The following is a 16,030-nucleotide window of genomic DNA, read 5'->3' on the forward strand; positions in this document are numbered from 1 at the left end:
AATATTATAGTGCCTGAGGACATCAATGCAGATAAAGCAGGAAGAATACCTAGATAGCTGTGTCCAATAGAAAACTTTTAGACCACATAATTTAGATCCCATACCATACCCCTAAATTAATTTAAACTCTTGCACAGGCCACCTCAATGAATTCAGACACCTTACCAGAACCTCTAAATGAAATCTAATCCAAAACCAAAATAAAATCATACCTGAGACCAGACATCAGTTCTGACCCCTACAATTAAAGAGGACCTTTCATTGCTCCTGACATGTCAGTTTTAATACTTTCATGCATCCCCCATGTAATAACAATTCTGGAACATCTATTATTATGCCTGTATGTTGTGCCATTCCTGTATTATTTATACCAGAAGTTATAATTGAATTGCTATTAGCCTCCAGTAAGGGTACAGAGGGGAGGTAACCGGTTGGAAGGGGGGGGGGGGTTACCTGCACAGACTGACTCCATCCAATCAGTGCTACCATTTTCAGACTGTGCAGGTACACCCCCCCCCCCCCCCAACTTGTTACCTACCCTCTATACCCTTACTGAAGGCTAATAGCAGTTCAATTATAACTTCTGGTAGAAATAATAAAGGAATGGCACAACATAGAGCCATAAGACTAGATGCTCCAGAATTGTTATTACATGGGGAATACATGAAACTATTAAAACATGCATGCCTTCGTGCACTACGTCCTGACGCTGTGTGCGATCAGGACACAGAGCACAGCCGGACCTGGAAAAAGACCAGGGAGGGTGAGTACAGCCAGTGCAGTGCTGCCCTCACCTTCCTGTGCCTCCTGCATGCTAATGATGGTTTCCATAATGGAAGCGGTCATTAGCATTCAGACTATAAGACACACTGGCACTTTCCACAAATTTAGCAGGGAAAAAGTGCGTCCTATGGTTTGAAAAAATTCATTATTTTCTGTCGGGGGGCAGGGAGCTAGGGGGCCATATAAAATGATTCCGCTGGCCACATACGGAGGTTCCACACCCCTGCTCTATATAATAACAAAATAAAATTGCTTTCTGCTCCCTGTGTTTCCATATGTATTGCTTTTCTAATTTCATTTTATAGAGGCAATTTTGTTGAAAAATGCTATGATTCATTCCATACTACAGACAGAAATTCTACTCCGTGTCCATTATAACCCTCAATTGATTAGACTGTACATTAGAAATCCTATTATCACGTAGAGTCATGTGAAAAAATTAGGACACCCTTTGAAAGCATGTGGTTTTTTGTAACATTTTTAATAAAAGGTTATTTCATCTCCGTTTCAACAATACAGAGAGATTAAAGTAATCCAACTAAACAAAGAAAACTGAAGAAAAGTCTTTTCAAGATCTTCTGTAAATGTCATTCTACAAAAATGCCTATTCTAACTGAGGAAAAAGATAGGACACCCTCACATGTATTCCCTCTTGAATTGGCTCAGATCTCACACAGGTATATCACACCAGGTGCACATAATTAGTAGATCGTTACTCTGCATGTTGAATGAGGCTTGCCCTATTTAAACCTCAGACATTTAGTTTGGTGTGCTCCTGACTGTTGAAGTGAGAGTGAGCACCATGGTGAGAGCAAAAGAGCTGTCAGAGGACTTCAGAATAAAGATTGTAGCAGCCTATGAGTCTGGGAAGGGATTTAAAAAGATCTCAAAAGATTTTGAAATCAGCCATTCCACTGTCCGGAAGATAGTCTACAAGTGGAGGGCTTTCAAAACAACTGCCAACATGCCCAGGACTGGTCGCCCCAGCAAGTTCACCCCAAGAGCAGACCGCAAGATGCTAAAAGAGGTCTCCAAAAACCCTAAAGTGTCATCTCGAGAACTACAGCAGGCTCTGGCTACTGTTGATGTAGAAGTACATGCCTCTACAATCAGAAAGAGACTGTACAAGTTTAACTTGCATGGGAGGTGTGCAAGGAGGAAACCTTTGCTTTCCAAGAGAAACATCGAGGCCAGACTGACATTTGCCAGAGATAAAGTTGACAAAGACCAGGACTTCTGGAATAATGTTCTTTGGACAGATGAGTCCAAAATTGAATTATTTGGACACAACAGCAGAGGACATGTTTGGCGTAAACCAAACACAGCATTCCAAGAAAAGAACCTCATACCAACTGTGAAGCATGGAGGTGGAAGTGTCATGGTTTGGGGCTGCTTTGCTGCAGCAGGACCTGGTCAGCTCACCATCATAGAATCCACGATGAATTCTACTGTGTATCAGAAGGTGCTTGAAGAACATGTGAGACCATCAGTTAGAAAATTAAAGCTGAAGCGGAACTGGACCATGCAACATGACAATGACCCAAAACATACTAGTAAATCAACCAAAGATTGGCTGAAAAAGAAGAAATGGAGAGTCCTGGAATGGCCAAGTCAAAGTCCAGATTTGAATCCCATTGAGATGCTGTGGGGTGACTTGAAAAGGGCTGTACGTGCAAGAAACCCCTCAAACATCTCACAGCTGAAAAAGTTCTGCATTGAGGAGTGGGGTAAAATTTCCTCAGACCGATGTCGAAGACTGGTAGATGGCTACAAGAACCGTCTCACTGCAGTTATTTCAGCCAAAGGAGGTAACACTCGCTATTAGGGGCAAGGGTGTCCTATCTTTTTCCTCAGTTAGAATAGGCATTTTTGTAGAATGACATTTACAGAAGATCTTGAAAAGACTTTTCTTCAGTTTTCTTTGTTTAGTTGGATTACTTTAATCTCTCTGTATTGTTGAAACGGAGATGAAATAACCTTTTATTAAAAATGTTACAAAAAACCACATGCTTTCAAAGGGTGTCCTAATTTTTTCACATGACTGTAGATGTCATAGAGATTTTTATCCCAGTGCATTAATTTCCTGCTTACTGGTAAACTGAACCCATTCATAATTCATAGATTCATTTCAAATACAAATTGTGGTCTGATCAAGCCCATTATTAGTGGCCACACTTTTATATGATGGAATCTGCTTTTCAGAAACATGCGTTAGATGAATTACCAGTGGCTTAGGAGCAGAGGTGTGGTGCACTGATGCATATTTCCTTTTTAGATATCATATTGTTGTCACAGCATTAACAGCTATAGTGATCATTTGTCCCAGTACAACGGTGGTGATTGATGCATGTAAAAGTATCTCCACTGACGAACAGGCAGTTATCGAGAGTCATTCCTAAATATCTACCAGGTAAAAGGACCTGTACAGTCATTTTATGTGTGCTGAGCAAGTAAAAGCAATAGATAGATAGATAGATAGCTCTCAGAGTTCCTTGGAGAGACAAGTATATAGTGTACACGCTTATAGACTTTCTATGAATCTGTATACCTCTCTGAGGAGAACCAATCACATTTGAACACTTCTGCCCCTTTGCACCACCTATTTGTTGATTACTTTTTGCCAGAATTGGGCACATGACTTCTGGTGAACATTGTAGCAGCACAAGCCATGCCCTTTCTGATAGGCCACACCCTTCATTTCTGAGCCACACCCCTTTTCAGACATACTGGGAAAAAAAGTGTTTAAAATGCTCAAATGTGGTGCAAAGCATGTACGCCAGTTTTTTGTGCAAATTATTGCAGAATTTGGGTGCATTTTGATTAGTAAATCTCCCTGAATGGATGCCAACTTCTGTACCTGTTTAGAATGCTTTATTTCAAGTATATGATATTGCTTTTAAACATTTTACTATAAATAAATTAGTTTAAATAAATAATGCATGACAATAAATGAAATCTGTGATGAAGATCCGTAGAGAGAGAGGAGGAGGAGGAGGAGGAGAGAGAGAGAGAGAGAACACATCCAAGCAATCAAACTGGACCCAAATCAAATTTTACAATGCTCATCTCTACAAGCTATATTTATCAATAAAATCAGTCTGTAAATGTGAAATATAAATTAATATATGCATGGTTTATCTAGTTTGTCCTTAGATAAACCTTACATTGCTCCTCTGGACTTCATCACTTCTCAGGTCAACTGAGGTTATTCATACAGGAAAACCCTTAGTCACTATGATTTATCCGATATACAAATGCATTAAATGAATATAAACAACATAAAGGAACATTCGGAAAGAACCTTGATATTTTTTTTTCTCACCAAGTAGAGGAGATCTAAAAACAAGGACAAGGAGCATTAGTTTTCAGCTGTGGTTGGTGACTGCTATTCCACACCACTTTGTTGAAAGCTGTCTACTGTAATAGGGTTGGTTTGGAAGTCGGCCAGAAAGATTTTATAATATGCAACGATTCAGTTGTTAAAGATTGAGAATAAGCATTGTTGCAAGTGCCCTGGTGCTGACAGATGGAGATCTTAAACACTAGGACATGATACCTTGTGCTGACACAGAGCTATATCACAAGTGGTCTAATAAATTGCTGTCATTTATTTTACCTCAGTTAGTAAAGAAATTGAAATATGACTGTAAACATTCTCATTTTGGCTTCCTAAGCAAGGATTTGGATACATTACTTATAATTTTCAGTCAAAGAAAAAATGCTAAACACACATTTAGATTCAAGAATGTTATGCAAAGGACAAAATAAATCTGGTTTATTTTTTAATTAGACCTGAAGTTGCAGGTAACTAAAATTTTATATATATATATATATAGAGAGAGAGAGAGAGAGAGAGAGAGAGAGAGAGAGAGAAAGAAAAGTCCAGTGGGAGCACCAGCCAAAACGTGGGTGCAGGGTCCAAGTTAGGGTAACGGCAATACCCAATAGTTCTATATATATATATATATATATATATATATATATACCTGTGTGTGCCATATTTTTTGCCCTATAAGATATCCCTGGCCATAAGATGTACCTAGGTTTTAGAGGAGGGAAATAAGAATAAATATATTTTTCATTAGACCTCAGATCAGACCACCAATCAGACCCCTAATGCCAATCAGACCTCAGCTTAGAGCCCCAATGAACCCCCCAATGTCAATCAGAATTCAGATAAACCCCCAGTGTTAATAAGACCCCCAATTTGGTCTCAAATCAGATCCCTAATGTGAATAAAACCTCAGATCAGACCCCCACTGAGAAAAAGACCTCCATTCAGACCTCAGATTATACCCCTAATGTGAATAAGACCTCATATAAAACCCACAATGTGAATATGACCCACAATCATACCTCAGATCAGATCCCAGGTTAATCAGACAAGAAAAAAATCTATTTACTTCTCCTGCCATGGACACTCCTGTGATCCAGCGCTCTTCCTGGTCTTTGTGCCGCGCTGTGCTGTGACCTGAACTTAGTACGGACACACTGACATTTAAAAAAAATTACAATATGTATATTATAAGATTTAAGAGTCCAAAGTCAGGTCACCTCAACCCAGTGGCATAGCATGGGTTGCCAGCACCCAAGGCAAGACATGTATTGCGTCCCCCCAAACTGTGGACACGCTCCTTTTTACAGATAATGTAGCATTCTAATGTAGCACCACAGATAACACAGTGATAACTCTGAGTACAGATAATATAGTAGATGGGTGTGAGCCCCCAGAATACAGAACACGCACAGTGTGACCTATAGTCTGGGGCCAGGATGCGGCAGGGTGGGCCAAATTTTTAATCCACCCCCCAACCCTACCATGAAACAAATATGTGTTTGGACATTACATACATTACTACAAAATATACAGTATAATACAGCACCACATACCTCATCCATTTAATGACATCTCCTGTGATGTAAACTTTCCTCAACATCTTTATTCTCATCTCTGCAGAGTTTAATTATTATTATTACTAATTATTATATATAATGGCCCCCTCTGTATAATATATAATGGCCCCCTCTGTATAATGTATAATGGACCCTCTGTAATATTAGGATATATAATGGGCCATTATACTGTGGTCCCTCAAGTTACAATATTAATTGGTTCCAGGATGACTATTGTATGTTGAAACCATTGTAAGTTGAGTAAAAATGTTATTCAAAATAAGAGAAAATGAAGTCCTTAAATGTAACAGTCAGGAATAGCGGCTAACTACCAACTAATACAGTTATTTTACCAGAGAAGTTATCTTGATTGGGTGGATCTGAGTCTCAGGCATTGTATGTTGAGTCTGGTTTCAACTTACGATAGGTCAGAAAACACCATTGTATATTGAAACTATTGTATCCTGAGGCCAATGTATCTTGAGGGATCGCTGTATATCCTAATAATACAGGGGTGGCCATTATATATTATAATAATACTGGGGGGTCATTATATATAATAATTATACAGAGGGGTCATTTTATATATATATATATATATATATATAAAAAATATATAAATAAATACTCACCTCTCTTCATCGCCTCTTGTAGCTTTTGCTTGGGCGTCCCAGCGCAGGCGGCCATTATTAATGTGCCCTCTGTATTATTATAATATATAATGGCCCCTCTGCATAATATATAATGGTCCCCCTGTATAATTATTATATATAATGGCCCCTCTGTATAATATATAATGGCCCCTATGTATAATATATAATGGCCCCTCTGTATGATATATAATGGCCCCTCTTTATAATATATATTCGCCCCTCTGTATAATATGAAATTGCCCCTCTTGTAATGGACCCCATTATTTCCCCCACCTCCATAGTGCCCCCAGTATGGCCCTTACATAAATAAAATATAAAAAAAAATACTCACCTCTCTTTATCACCTCTTGTAGCCTTTACTCGGGCGTCTCGGTGCAGGCGGTCAGGAACACATCACCGTGCCCTCCTGCGCCGCGTCATCAAGTCATCTTGCGAGACCCGGCGCAGAAGGTCACAGTGATGTAATCACGATCTGCTGCGCTATTCTACTGCTTCATAGGCTTCAGGCCTGTCCTGAAGCTTATGAGGCAGAACGGAGGGGATGGGAGCCATAGGCTTCCATCACTTTCATTCTGCTGCCTGGCGTCGCCTACAATTTGGCGCCCGGGGCAATGACCCCCTGCCTCTACCCCTCCATGCTATGCCACTGCCTCAACCAATAACTGCACAAGCCTTGCACTATTAATAACAAGATACTAAACATTTTTAATTATATTATACTGGGAGACAAGAACAGACTGCTTTACATCATGTAGCTGTTAAATAACCATTACAGAGATGAAAATTCAGCTGGAAAAATGTTTTTGGAACAAGGGCTCATAAAGACCCATTTCTGGAAGTCTGAACCACCATAAATATATCACAAATCTTGAAGAGGATTACCAAGACTTTAATACTGATGACCTATCCTCAGGGCTTCTTGAAGCTTAGCGTAGGCCATGTAACGTAACGTCACGTTCATCGGTCACATGGCATTGAAGTGAGCTGTGATACCAAGCACTGCCACTGTAGAGGATAGGTCATTAAAAAATAAACAATTTTATAAACAGTTGTTTTTCCAATTAAACAGTTATAATATGTTCATATGATATATCAGAAAATGTTAATTGCTGGGGATCCAGACCCTAAAATAGACATGGTCCTTACTGTAAATGGAGCACAGAATTGATGTTTTTGGAAAATTCCAACATAAAGAGAGCAAATAAAAGGATTCTCCAGGAATGATTTGGAGGGAACCTGTCACCTCTACTATGCTGCCCTCTCTGAGTGACAGACCAGCTGATTTTAATAGACTATAACTTTGGGGCTAGAATTCAGTACTTCTAGAATATTACCAGGACGAACCAACGCCATCAGGGAGATGAGTCAGATGAGACTTGGGGCCCACTCTCCTCTTCCACATACACACTACGCACTGGCACTTGTATATGTTACACGTTGATGAGTTTTCCTGTCAGGCTGCTCAGCCGTGATGGCATATCATAGACAGGATCACATCATTACCATCTATTGTAGAGCAATGTAGTGTCTAGTGAGGCTGGTCCTCTCACCCCCCTAGGCAGCTCTGAACATGGAGACAACCAGTCCTGCTCACATTCTAGAACCAACCAGTACCTCAGACCACAATATTCATTATCCTAAGGGGTCTAGTAAATCGTGCAACAAAACCTATAATAGAACCAACCAATAACCCCACAATAATACGCATGAGATAATATATAAAATATAACACAAAAATGTATTAAACATAATTAGACATGTACATGTCTAATTATGTTTAATACATTTTTGTGTTATATTTTATATATTATCTCATGCGTATTATTGTGGGGTTATTGGTTGGTTCTATTATAGGTTTTGCTGCTTACATTCTAAGACAGGTTGCTGGCGGCCATTTGAAATAATTTTCAGAGAACCCCTTTAAGGAGAGCGAGACTATGCATGCTCAACCTACCCTCCTTAGAAGGGATACACTAAAATTGGCCTCTGCTGAATTGACTGACGATTTTCCCCTGTGCTGTTGAAATGTCATAAATCATTTCATGAGGAAACCTCTTTAGCTTTTTATTTAAAGCTAGGGGCTAATCCTAAGGTATGAGCAAGTATAAAGGAACAACTTGTACTTATCTTCTTTTTCATATCTACCATCTTTTGGCTAGTTAAAACCCATCCAAAAGGTGTATTAAAAGCATTACTGTGCGAGCATGGCCTCAGTGTTACCTCGCCACTTTCTGAGACCAGCATACTCAAAAGTAAGCTGTTTTGTGCAACTTATGACTGACTCTACATTTGTGGTGTAGGAATTGTGGTTTTATATGTACTGTGTATTAGTGTTTTTGCAGCTGATGTTATGTGGTTCCAAATACAGTACTAGTTTCCCAGTGCAGCTGTATGTCCACACAAGCTTCCAGTAATAGCTTTTCTATTGCTAAATGATTGTAATGAGTTTCTATGGGCTTTTTTTTTTCTTTTGCATAGATCAGAGATCTGGTACTTGCTTCTCCAGCCTGATAAATGGACACTGTGCGCAGGAGATAACAGGCCGATTTACAAAAATGCAGTGTTGTTGTGAATCTGGTCGTTGTTGGGCGCTGGGGACCTTACCGGAGTTGTGTCCAGTCAGAGGCTCTGGTAAGTGTAAACGCTCTAGTCAAGTAATTCCTTAATATGTTTAATCATATATCAAAGCATACATGAGTGAACATAAATTTAAATCAATATACAGTAGTACACTTTATACCGCATCTTTTTCTCCAAAATAAGTAGCGTATATATAAAATAGAGAAGGTTCCAAAGCAAAGATTAAAGGAGTTGTTTGGTGAATAGAAAATTCTTATAAATGGGGAAAATAGTTTAAAACAAATAATACAAGCAATACTCACTGACTCCGCTGTAACCATTCTGATTCTTCCTGGGTACTCTGCTGGTCTATACTTTCTGGTACCACTTGACATGCAAGAAATGTCCACTCCTCCTAACCTGCCTCCTAATTCCTAAGGAGCATTTCCTGTATGTCCAGAGGGGGCAGGAGGCAGTGGGATTTATTAAGGTGAGTATTCATGTATTTGGTTTTGACTTACAATGCCAAACCTTTTAAAAAAAATAATAATTTATATACCGTATGCCCAAATTCCATTATTTCTGGCCAAAATAGAAGGGTTTGTTTTCCACTCCTTTATGGCTCTTTGGCTAATAATCCCCCCTTTCCCTCCTTTGCTTGCTAACAACGTAGTTCTTCTGAACAGGAGCATCTTGCACCCAAAAGCAAAAGGCCCCCTTCCATGGCCCATGCTACTATGTAGAAAACTATGTATCTGTCTGTGCCTTACATTTAGCATTTAATGGAGAAATCTGGTTTAAAAAAATTAAATAAAAATATTTATCTGTCCTGATAAGGAGCATCTAGATTCCATGTGAATTTCTGATTGAACCTAGACTGAGCCTGACACTATATCTGCTGTCATAGGTTGTTGTCTTCATGTATATTTAAATATAACCAAATTGCTCATAAACTAGATTATTTCATATCTCCATAATATAAAATCATAACACGAAGCCCTAAAACAATTCCACCATTATCTGTATGGATCAAGCTTACATGCTACATGATACTTTCATGGCTACTTGATAATAATGGTGAAATCTTTTTGAGTATGAATATTGAAATGAATTGTGTTTCTCTCACCAGATGACTACAGAAGGCTTTGCATTGAGGGTGTTCCATTTGGGGGACCAAGACCTGGAGGTCCAAATGTATTCGGCCCCAATGTGTTTGGCCCTGGAAATGGATATATTCCTGTACCTGGTGGCAATGGATTTCCTCCCATTGTAGGGGGAACAGGCATAGATGGAGCAGGCACTGGCGGCAATGGAGGTGTTGGTGAGTTGGAATATTTTGATTGAATGCTGGATAAAAAAGTGAGTTGCAGAGCCATTATGTCATGTGATTAGGACATGAAAAGTGGAAAACTCTGAAAACTAATTAGGTTGCTGACACTTATAAAGCACCTCAATATTGTTTGAAAATGCAAATCTTTATCCAACAGCTATCCCCTCACCCATCCCCCCACCATGAAAAGGCTCTGCCGTGCCAGCAAGCATTCTTAATGAGAGAAGGAAATGTCACATATCTCTGGTAGCAGCTTATCATTGATGAGAACAATTGGAATGAGCATTTTGTAATCCCACATCCCCGACCTTTCTATCCCCCAGCGTCCATCATGAGAGAGGCGTGACAAGATCATACACACTGGATTGTTGATCACACTGAAATTGGCTGATTTGCCCAAGTTTCATGTAGTTTTTATGGCCTCCCTTTGTTGAAAATAAGAAATTCCGCAGCACATCCAGGTTGTAAGAAAGTAAAAAAAGACTTTATTCACCAAGCATGCGACGTTTCAATCCTCTCAATGGGATTTTCCTCAGGCAGTGACATAGTAAGCAGTGCAATGTGCGTATTTAAACGCTTTCACATCATTAAACAATCAAATAATCAAAGTACATCCATTTAAAGAAAATACATTTAAAAATAGTGATACAAACAGTATTATCAACATCCTGATACATTCACATTGTATCCCCGAATTCAATTCAATGATGCAGTGTTAATCATTCCCATAACCAATTCGGCATATCATGTACAGCATAAAATATTTTAATTATGACAATTATCAATCCAGGTGCATATCTTCTGTGAAAATTAAATGTGCAGGTGTACCCTCAGCAGAGTGATGAGTCCGCTCATGGGAGTGTGCGATGGGGCCGATACACGTGGGTCCCGGCGTCCCGGGTATACTACTGCGCATGTCGCAGGACCTTCCTAGGGGTTCCGATCACATGACCATCACAATGTGCTGATGGTTAAAGTGCGCATGTCCAAGGACCTTCCGACATGTGACCGCAGTCCGCACTAAACCCTCCGGTCACGTGATTAGATATATCACATGCTCTGGGCTAGATGATGTTGCTTGAGTGTATCACGTGATCGGAACTCCATGGTAAGGCAATAGAAAAGTATGATAATGTTCAGGACACGCAATGTAAATGTAAATGTGTCATGAAACATCTACATCTCGAAGATATGGCTATATCTACATCATCATTTAAGTCCTAAAAGGCAATAGCTCATCAAACAATAAAAAATAGACATACAGATATAGACCTAAGCATGCGGCTGATCCACTACACGTACTGTCACTGGTCCTAGTGGAGTCTTACTGTGTATCGCATGATCACCTTCCACACATGTCAGTATCGATGGGTCAGAGGTCAATCAGAGGGGATAAAGGTGATTGTATATCGATGGGAGTACCATCATTATACAAAGAGAAATAATGAGTGTTATGCGTAAATACCGCCATTTCTCTTTTAAAGTACTAAAATCAGTATATTTCGTTACAAGATCGTCCCCTAGTCTACTCGAGGAGTTCAGTACAAGTGGCCCATGTTGTCACCATAGAGCCCCAAGCTGAGATGTCCCGCCTGTCAGATGGATACCATCCCTGGAAATCCAGCATGTCAGGTTCGGGATCATCCTCTAGATTCCGGGGATAAACCTGTACAAATCCATTGTAATGTCACCAGTCCCCAATGAGATCGATGGCTCCAAAGATTCCTCCATATGTTGGATCCGAGCATGCGGATAAGACAATCAAGACATCCCAAGTGTCCAATAGCTTTATCGTGTGTGGTCATATTCATGCATAACAAAAAGTATTTAATGAGTATAGTTATTCATGTGTCCATGAAAAAATCGTGAAAAAAAGTTTTGGCGTTCCGTCATAATTTGGTGGACCGACCTCCCATCGCTCACTCCCAATGTGAACAGTGTTCACCACAATCCTGAGGATAATAAAAACAAGACAAAATATAAGATCACCTTGTTATATAAACAAGGGGCACTACTACTTAAAACTCAACTAAAGAACAGGCGAGCAGAATCCCAGGCGCAACCATCAGGACAATAACCAGGGTCTGTAATCCACACTTAGTCCCAGTGGTTTCAATGTATTTAATTTAGCAATCCATTGCATCTCACATTTTTTCAGTAAAGTGTGTCTGTTACCACCCCTGCGTGGAGTGGGAATATGATCAACCAGCATACATTTAAGGTCCCTCTCCTTGTGGCTAGGGATGAGCGAACTCGAACTGTATAGTTCGGGTTCGTACCGAATTTTGGGGTGTCCGTGACACGGACCCGAACCCGGACATTTTCGTAAAAGTCCGGGTTCGGGTTCGGTGTTCGTCGCTTTCTTCGCGCTTTTGTGACGCTTTCTTGGCGCTTTTTGAAAGGCTGCAAAGCAGCCAATCAACAAGCGTCATACTACTTGCCCCAAGAGGCCATCACAGCCATGCCTACTATTGGCATGGCTGTGATTGGCCAGAGCACCATGTGACCCAGCCTCTATTTAAGCTGGAGTCACATAGCGCCGCCCGTCACTCTGCTCTGATTAGCGTAGGGAGAGGTTGCGGCTGCGACAGTAGGGCGAGATTAGGCAGATTAACTCCTCCAAAGGACTTGATTAACTGATCGATCTGCAGCTGTGGATCATTGAGCTGCTGATCCTCAATTGCTCACTGTTTTTAGGCTGCACAGACCGTTTGTCAGTCACATTTTTCTGGGGTGATCGGCGGCCATTTTGTGTCTTGTGGTGCGCCAGCACAAGCTGCGACCAAGTGCATTTAACCCTCAATGGTGTGGTTGTTTTTTGGCTAAAGCCTACATCAGGGTGAAGCTGTCACACCAAGTGCATTTAACCAGCAATAGTCTGTTCATTTTTTGGCCATATACAAAATCAGGGGCAAGCTGCGCCTGTCACCAAGTGCATTTAACCCTCAATGGTGTGGTTGTTTTTTGGCTAAAGCCTACATCAGGGTGAAGCTGTCACACCAAGTGCATTTAACCAGCAATAGTCTGTTCATTTTTTGGCCATATACAAAATCAGGGGCAAGCTGCGCCTGTCACCAAGTGCATTTAACCCTCAATGGTGTGGTTGTTTTTTGGCTAAAGCCTACATCAGGGTGAAGCTGTCACACCAAGTGCATTTAACCAGCAATAGTCTGTTCATTTTTTGGCCATATACTAAATCAGGGGCAAGCTGCGCCTGTCACCAAGTGCATTTAACCCTCAATGGTGTGGTTGTTTTTTGGCTAAAGCCTACATCAGGGTGAAGCTGTCACACCAAGTGCATTTAACCAGCAATAGTCTGTTTATTTTTTGGCCATATCCCAGTCTAATTCTGTCACTAAATCCATACCGGTCACCCAGCGCCTAAATACTAGGCCTCAAATTTATATCCCGCTAAATCTGTCCCTAGTGCTGTAGCTGGGCGAGTTATTTAGTGTCCGTTCAAGCACATTTCTTGTTCTGGGTTGAAATACAATTCCCAATTTAGCAATTTCATAATTTAGTGGTTTCTGCTATATCAGAGCTATTTGAAATCTATCCCTAAAAGGGTATATAATATTCAAGGTGCACATTGGGTCATTCAGAATAACTTCACACACACCCGCTACTGTGTATTTCCAAGTCTAATTCTGTCACTAAACCCATACCTGTCACGCAGCGCCTAAATACTAGGCCTCAAATTTATATCCAGCTAAATCTGTCCCTAGTGCTGTAGCTGGGCGAGTTATTTAGTGTCCGTTCAAGCACATTTCTTGTTCTGGGTTGAAATACAATTCCCAATTTAGCAATTTCATAATTTAGTGGTTTCTGCTATATCAGAGCTATTTGAAATCTATCCCTAAAAGGGTATATAATATTCAAGGTGCACATTGGGTCATTCAGAATAACTTCACACACACCCGCTACTGTGTATTTCCAAGTCTAATTCTGGCACTAAACCCATACCTGTCACCCAGCGCCTAAATACTAGGCCTCAAATTTATATCCCGCTAAATCTGTCCTTAGTGCTGTAGCTGGGCGAGTTATTTAGTGTCCGTTCAAGCACATTTCTTGTTCTGGGTTGAAATACAATTCCCAATTTAGCAATTTCATAATTTAGTGGTTTCTGCTATATCAGAGCTATTTGAAATCTATCCCTAAAAGGGTATATAATATTCAAGGTGCACATTGGGTCATTCAGAATAACTTCACACACACCCGCTACTGTGTATTTCCAAGTCTAATTCTGGCACTAAACCCATACCTGTCACCCAGCGCCTAAATACTAGGCCTCAAATTTATATCCCGCTAAATCTGTCCTTAGTGCTGTAGCTGGACGAGTTATTTAGTGTCCGTTCAAGCACATTTCTTGTTCTGGGTTGAAATACAATTCCCAATTTAGCAATTTCATAATTTAGTGGTTTCTGCTATATCAGAGCTATTTGAAATCTATCCCTAAAAGGGTATATAATATTCAAGGTGCACATTGGGTCATTCAGAATAACTTCACACACACCCGCTACTGTGTATTTCCAAGTCTAATTCTGGCACTAAACCCATACCTGTCACCCAGCGCCTAAATACTAGGCCTCAAATTTATATCCCGCTAAATCTGTCCTTAGTGCTGTAGCTGGGCGAGTTATTTAGTGTCCGTTCAAGCACATTTCTTGTTCTGGGTTGAAATACAATTCCCAATTTAGCAATTTCATAATTTAGTGGTTTCTGCTATATCAGAGCTATTTGAAATCTATCCCTAAAAGGGTATATAATATTCAAGGTGCACATTGGGTCATTCAGAATAACTTCACACACACCCGCTACTGTGTATTTCCAAGTCTAATTCTGGCACTAAACCCATACCTGTCACCCAGCGCCTAAATACTAGGCCTCAAATTTATATCCCGCTAAATCTGTCCTTAGTGCTGTAGCTGGGCGAGTTATTTAGTGTCCGTTCAAGCACATTTCTTGTTCTGGGTTGAAATACAATTCCCAATTTAGCAATTTCATAATTTAGTGGTTTCTGCTATATCAGAGCTATTTGAAATCTATCCCTAAAAGGGTATATAATATTCAAGGTGCACATTGGGTCATTCAGAATAACTTCACACACACCCGCTACTGTGTATTTCCAAGTCTAATTCTGGCACTAAACCCATACCTGTCACCCAGCGCCTAAATACTAGGCCTCAAATTTATATCCCGCTAAATCTGTCCTTAGTGCTGTAGCTGGGCGAGTTATTTAGTGTCCGTTCAAGCACATTTCTTGTTCTGGGTTGAAATACAATTCCCAATTTAGCAATTTCATAATTTAGTGGTTTCTGCTATATCAGAGCTATTTGAAATCTATCCCTAAAAGGGTATATAATATTCAAGGTGCACATTGGGTCATTCAGAATAACTTCACACACACCCGCTACTGTGTATTTCCAAGTCTAATTCTGGCACTAAACCCATACCTGTCACCCAGCGCCTAAATACTAGGCCTCAAATTTATATCCCGCTAAATCTGTCCTTAGTGCTGTAGCTGGGCGAGTTATTTAGTGTCCGTTCAAGCACATTTCTTGTTCTGGGTTGAAATACAATTCCCAATTTAGCAATTTCATAATTTAGTGGTTTCTGCTATATCAGAGCTATTTGAAATCTATCCCTAAAAGGGTATATAATATTCAAGGTGCACATTGGGTCATTCAGAATAACTTCACACACACCCGCTACTGTGTATTTCCAAGTCTAATTCTGGCACTAAACCCATACCTGTCACCCAGCGCCTAAATACTAGGCCTCAAATTTATATCCCGCTAAATCTGTCCTTAGT

The 16,030-nt window shown here is 40.2% G+C and overlaps 1 protein-coding gene across 1 annotated transcript in view; it reads left to right on the forward strand.

Annotated features, from left to right (window-relative positions):
• FBN2 (fibrillin 2) overlaps window positions 1–16,030 on the forward strand; it is a 340,887-nt gene that overhangs the window by 171,574 nt on the left and 153,283 nt on the right. Inside the window, exons 9-10 of the mRNA XM_044275860.1 lie at window positions 8,808–8,960; window positions 10,018–10,209. Of these exons, the coding sequence (XP_044131795.1) occupies window positions 8,808–8,960; window positions 10,018–10,209 (345 nt within the window). The remainder of the gene's footprint in view (window positions 1–8,807; window positions 8,961–10,017; window positions 10,210–16,030) is intronic.

This window comes from Bufo gargarizans, chromosome 1 (assembly GCF_014858855.1).
Source record: "Bufo gargarizans isolate SCDJY-AF-19 chromosome 1, ASM1485885v1, whole genome shotgun sequence".
NCBI classification, from domain to species: Eukaryota; Metazoa; Chordata; class Amphibia; order Anura; family Bufonidae; genus Bufo; species Bufo gargarizans.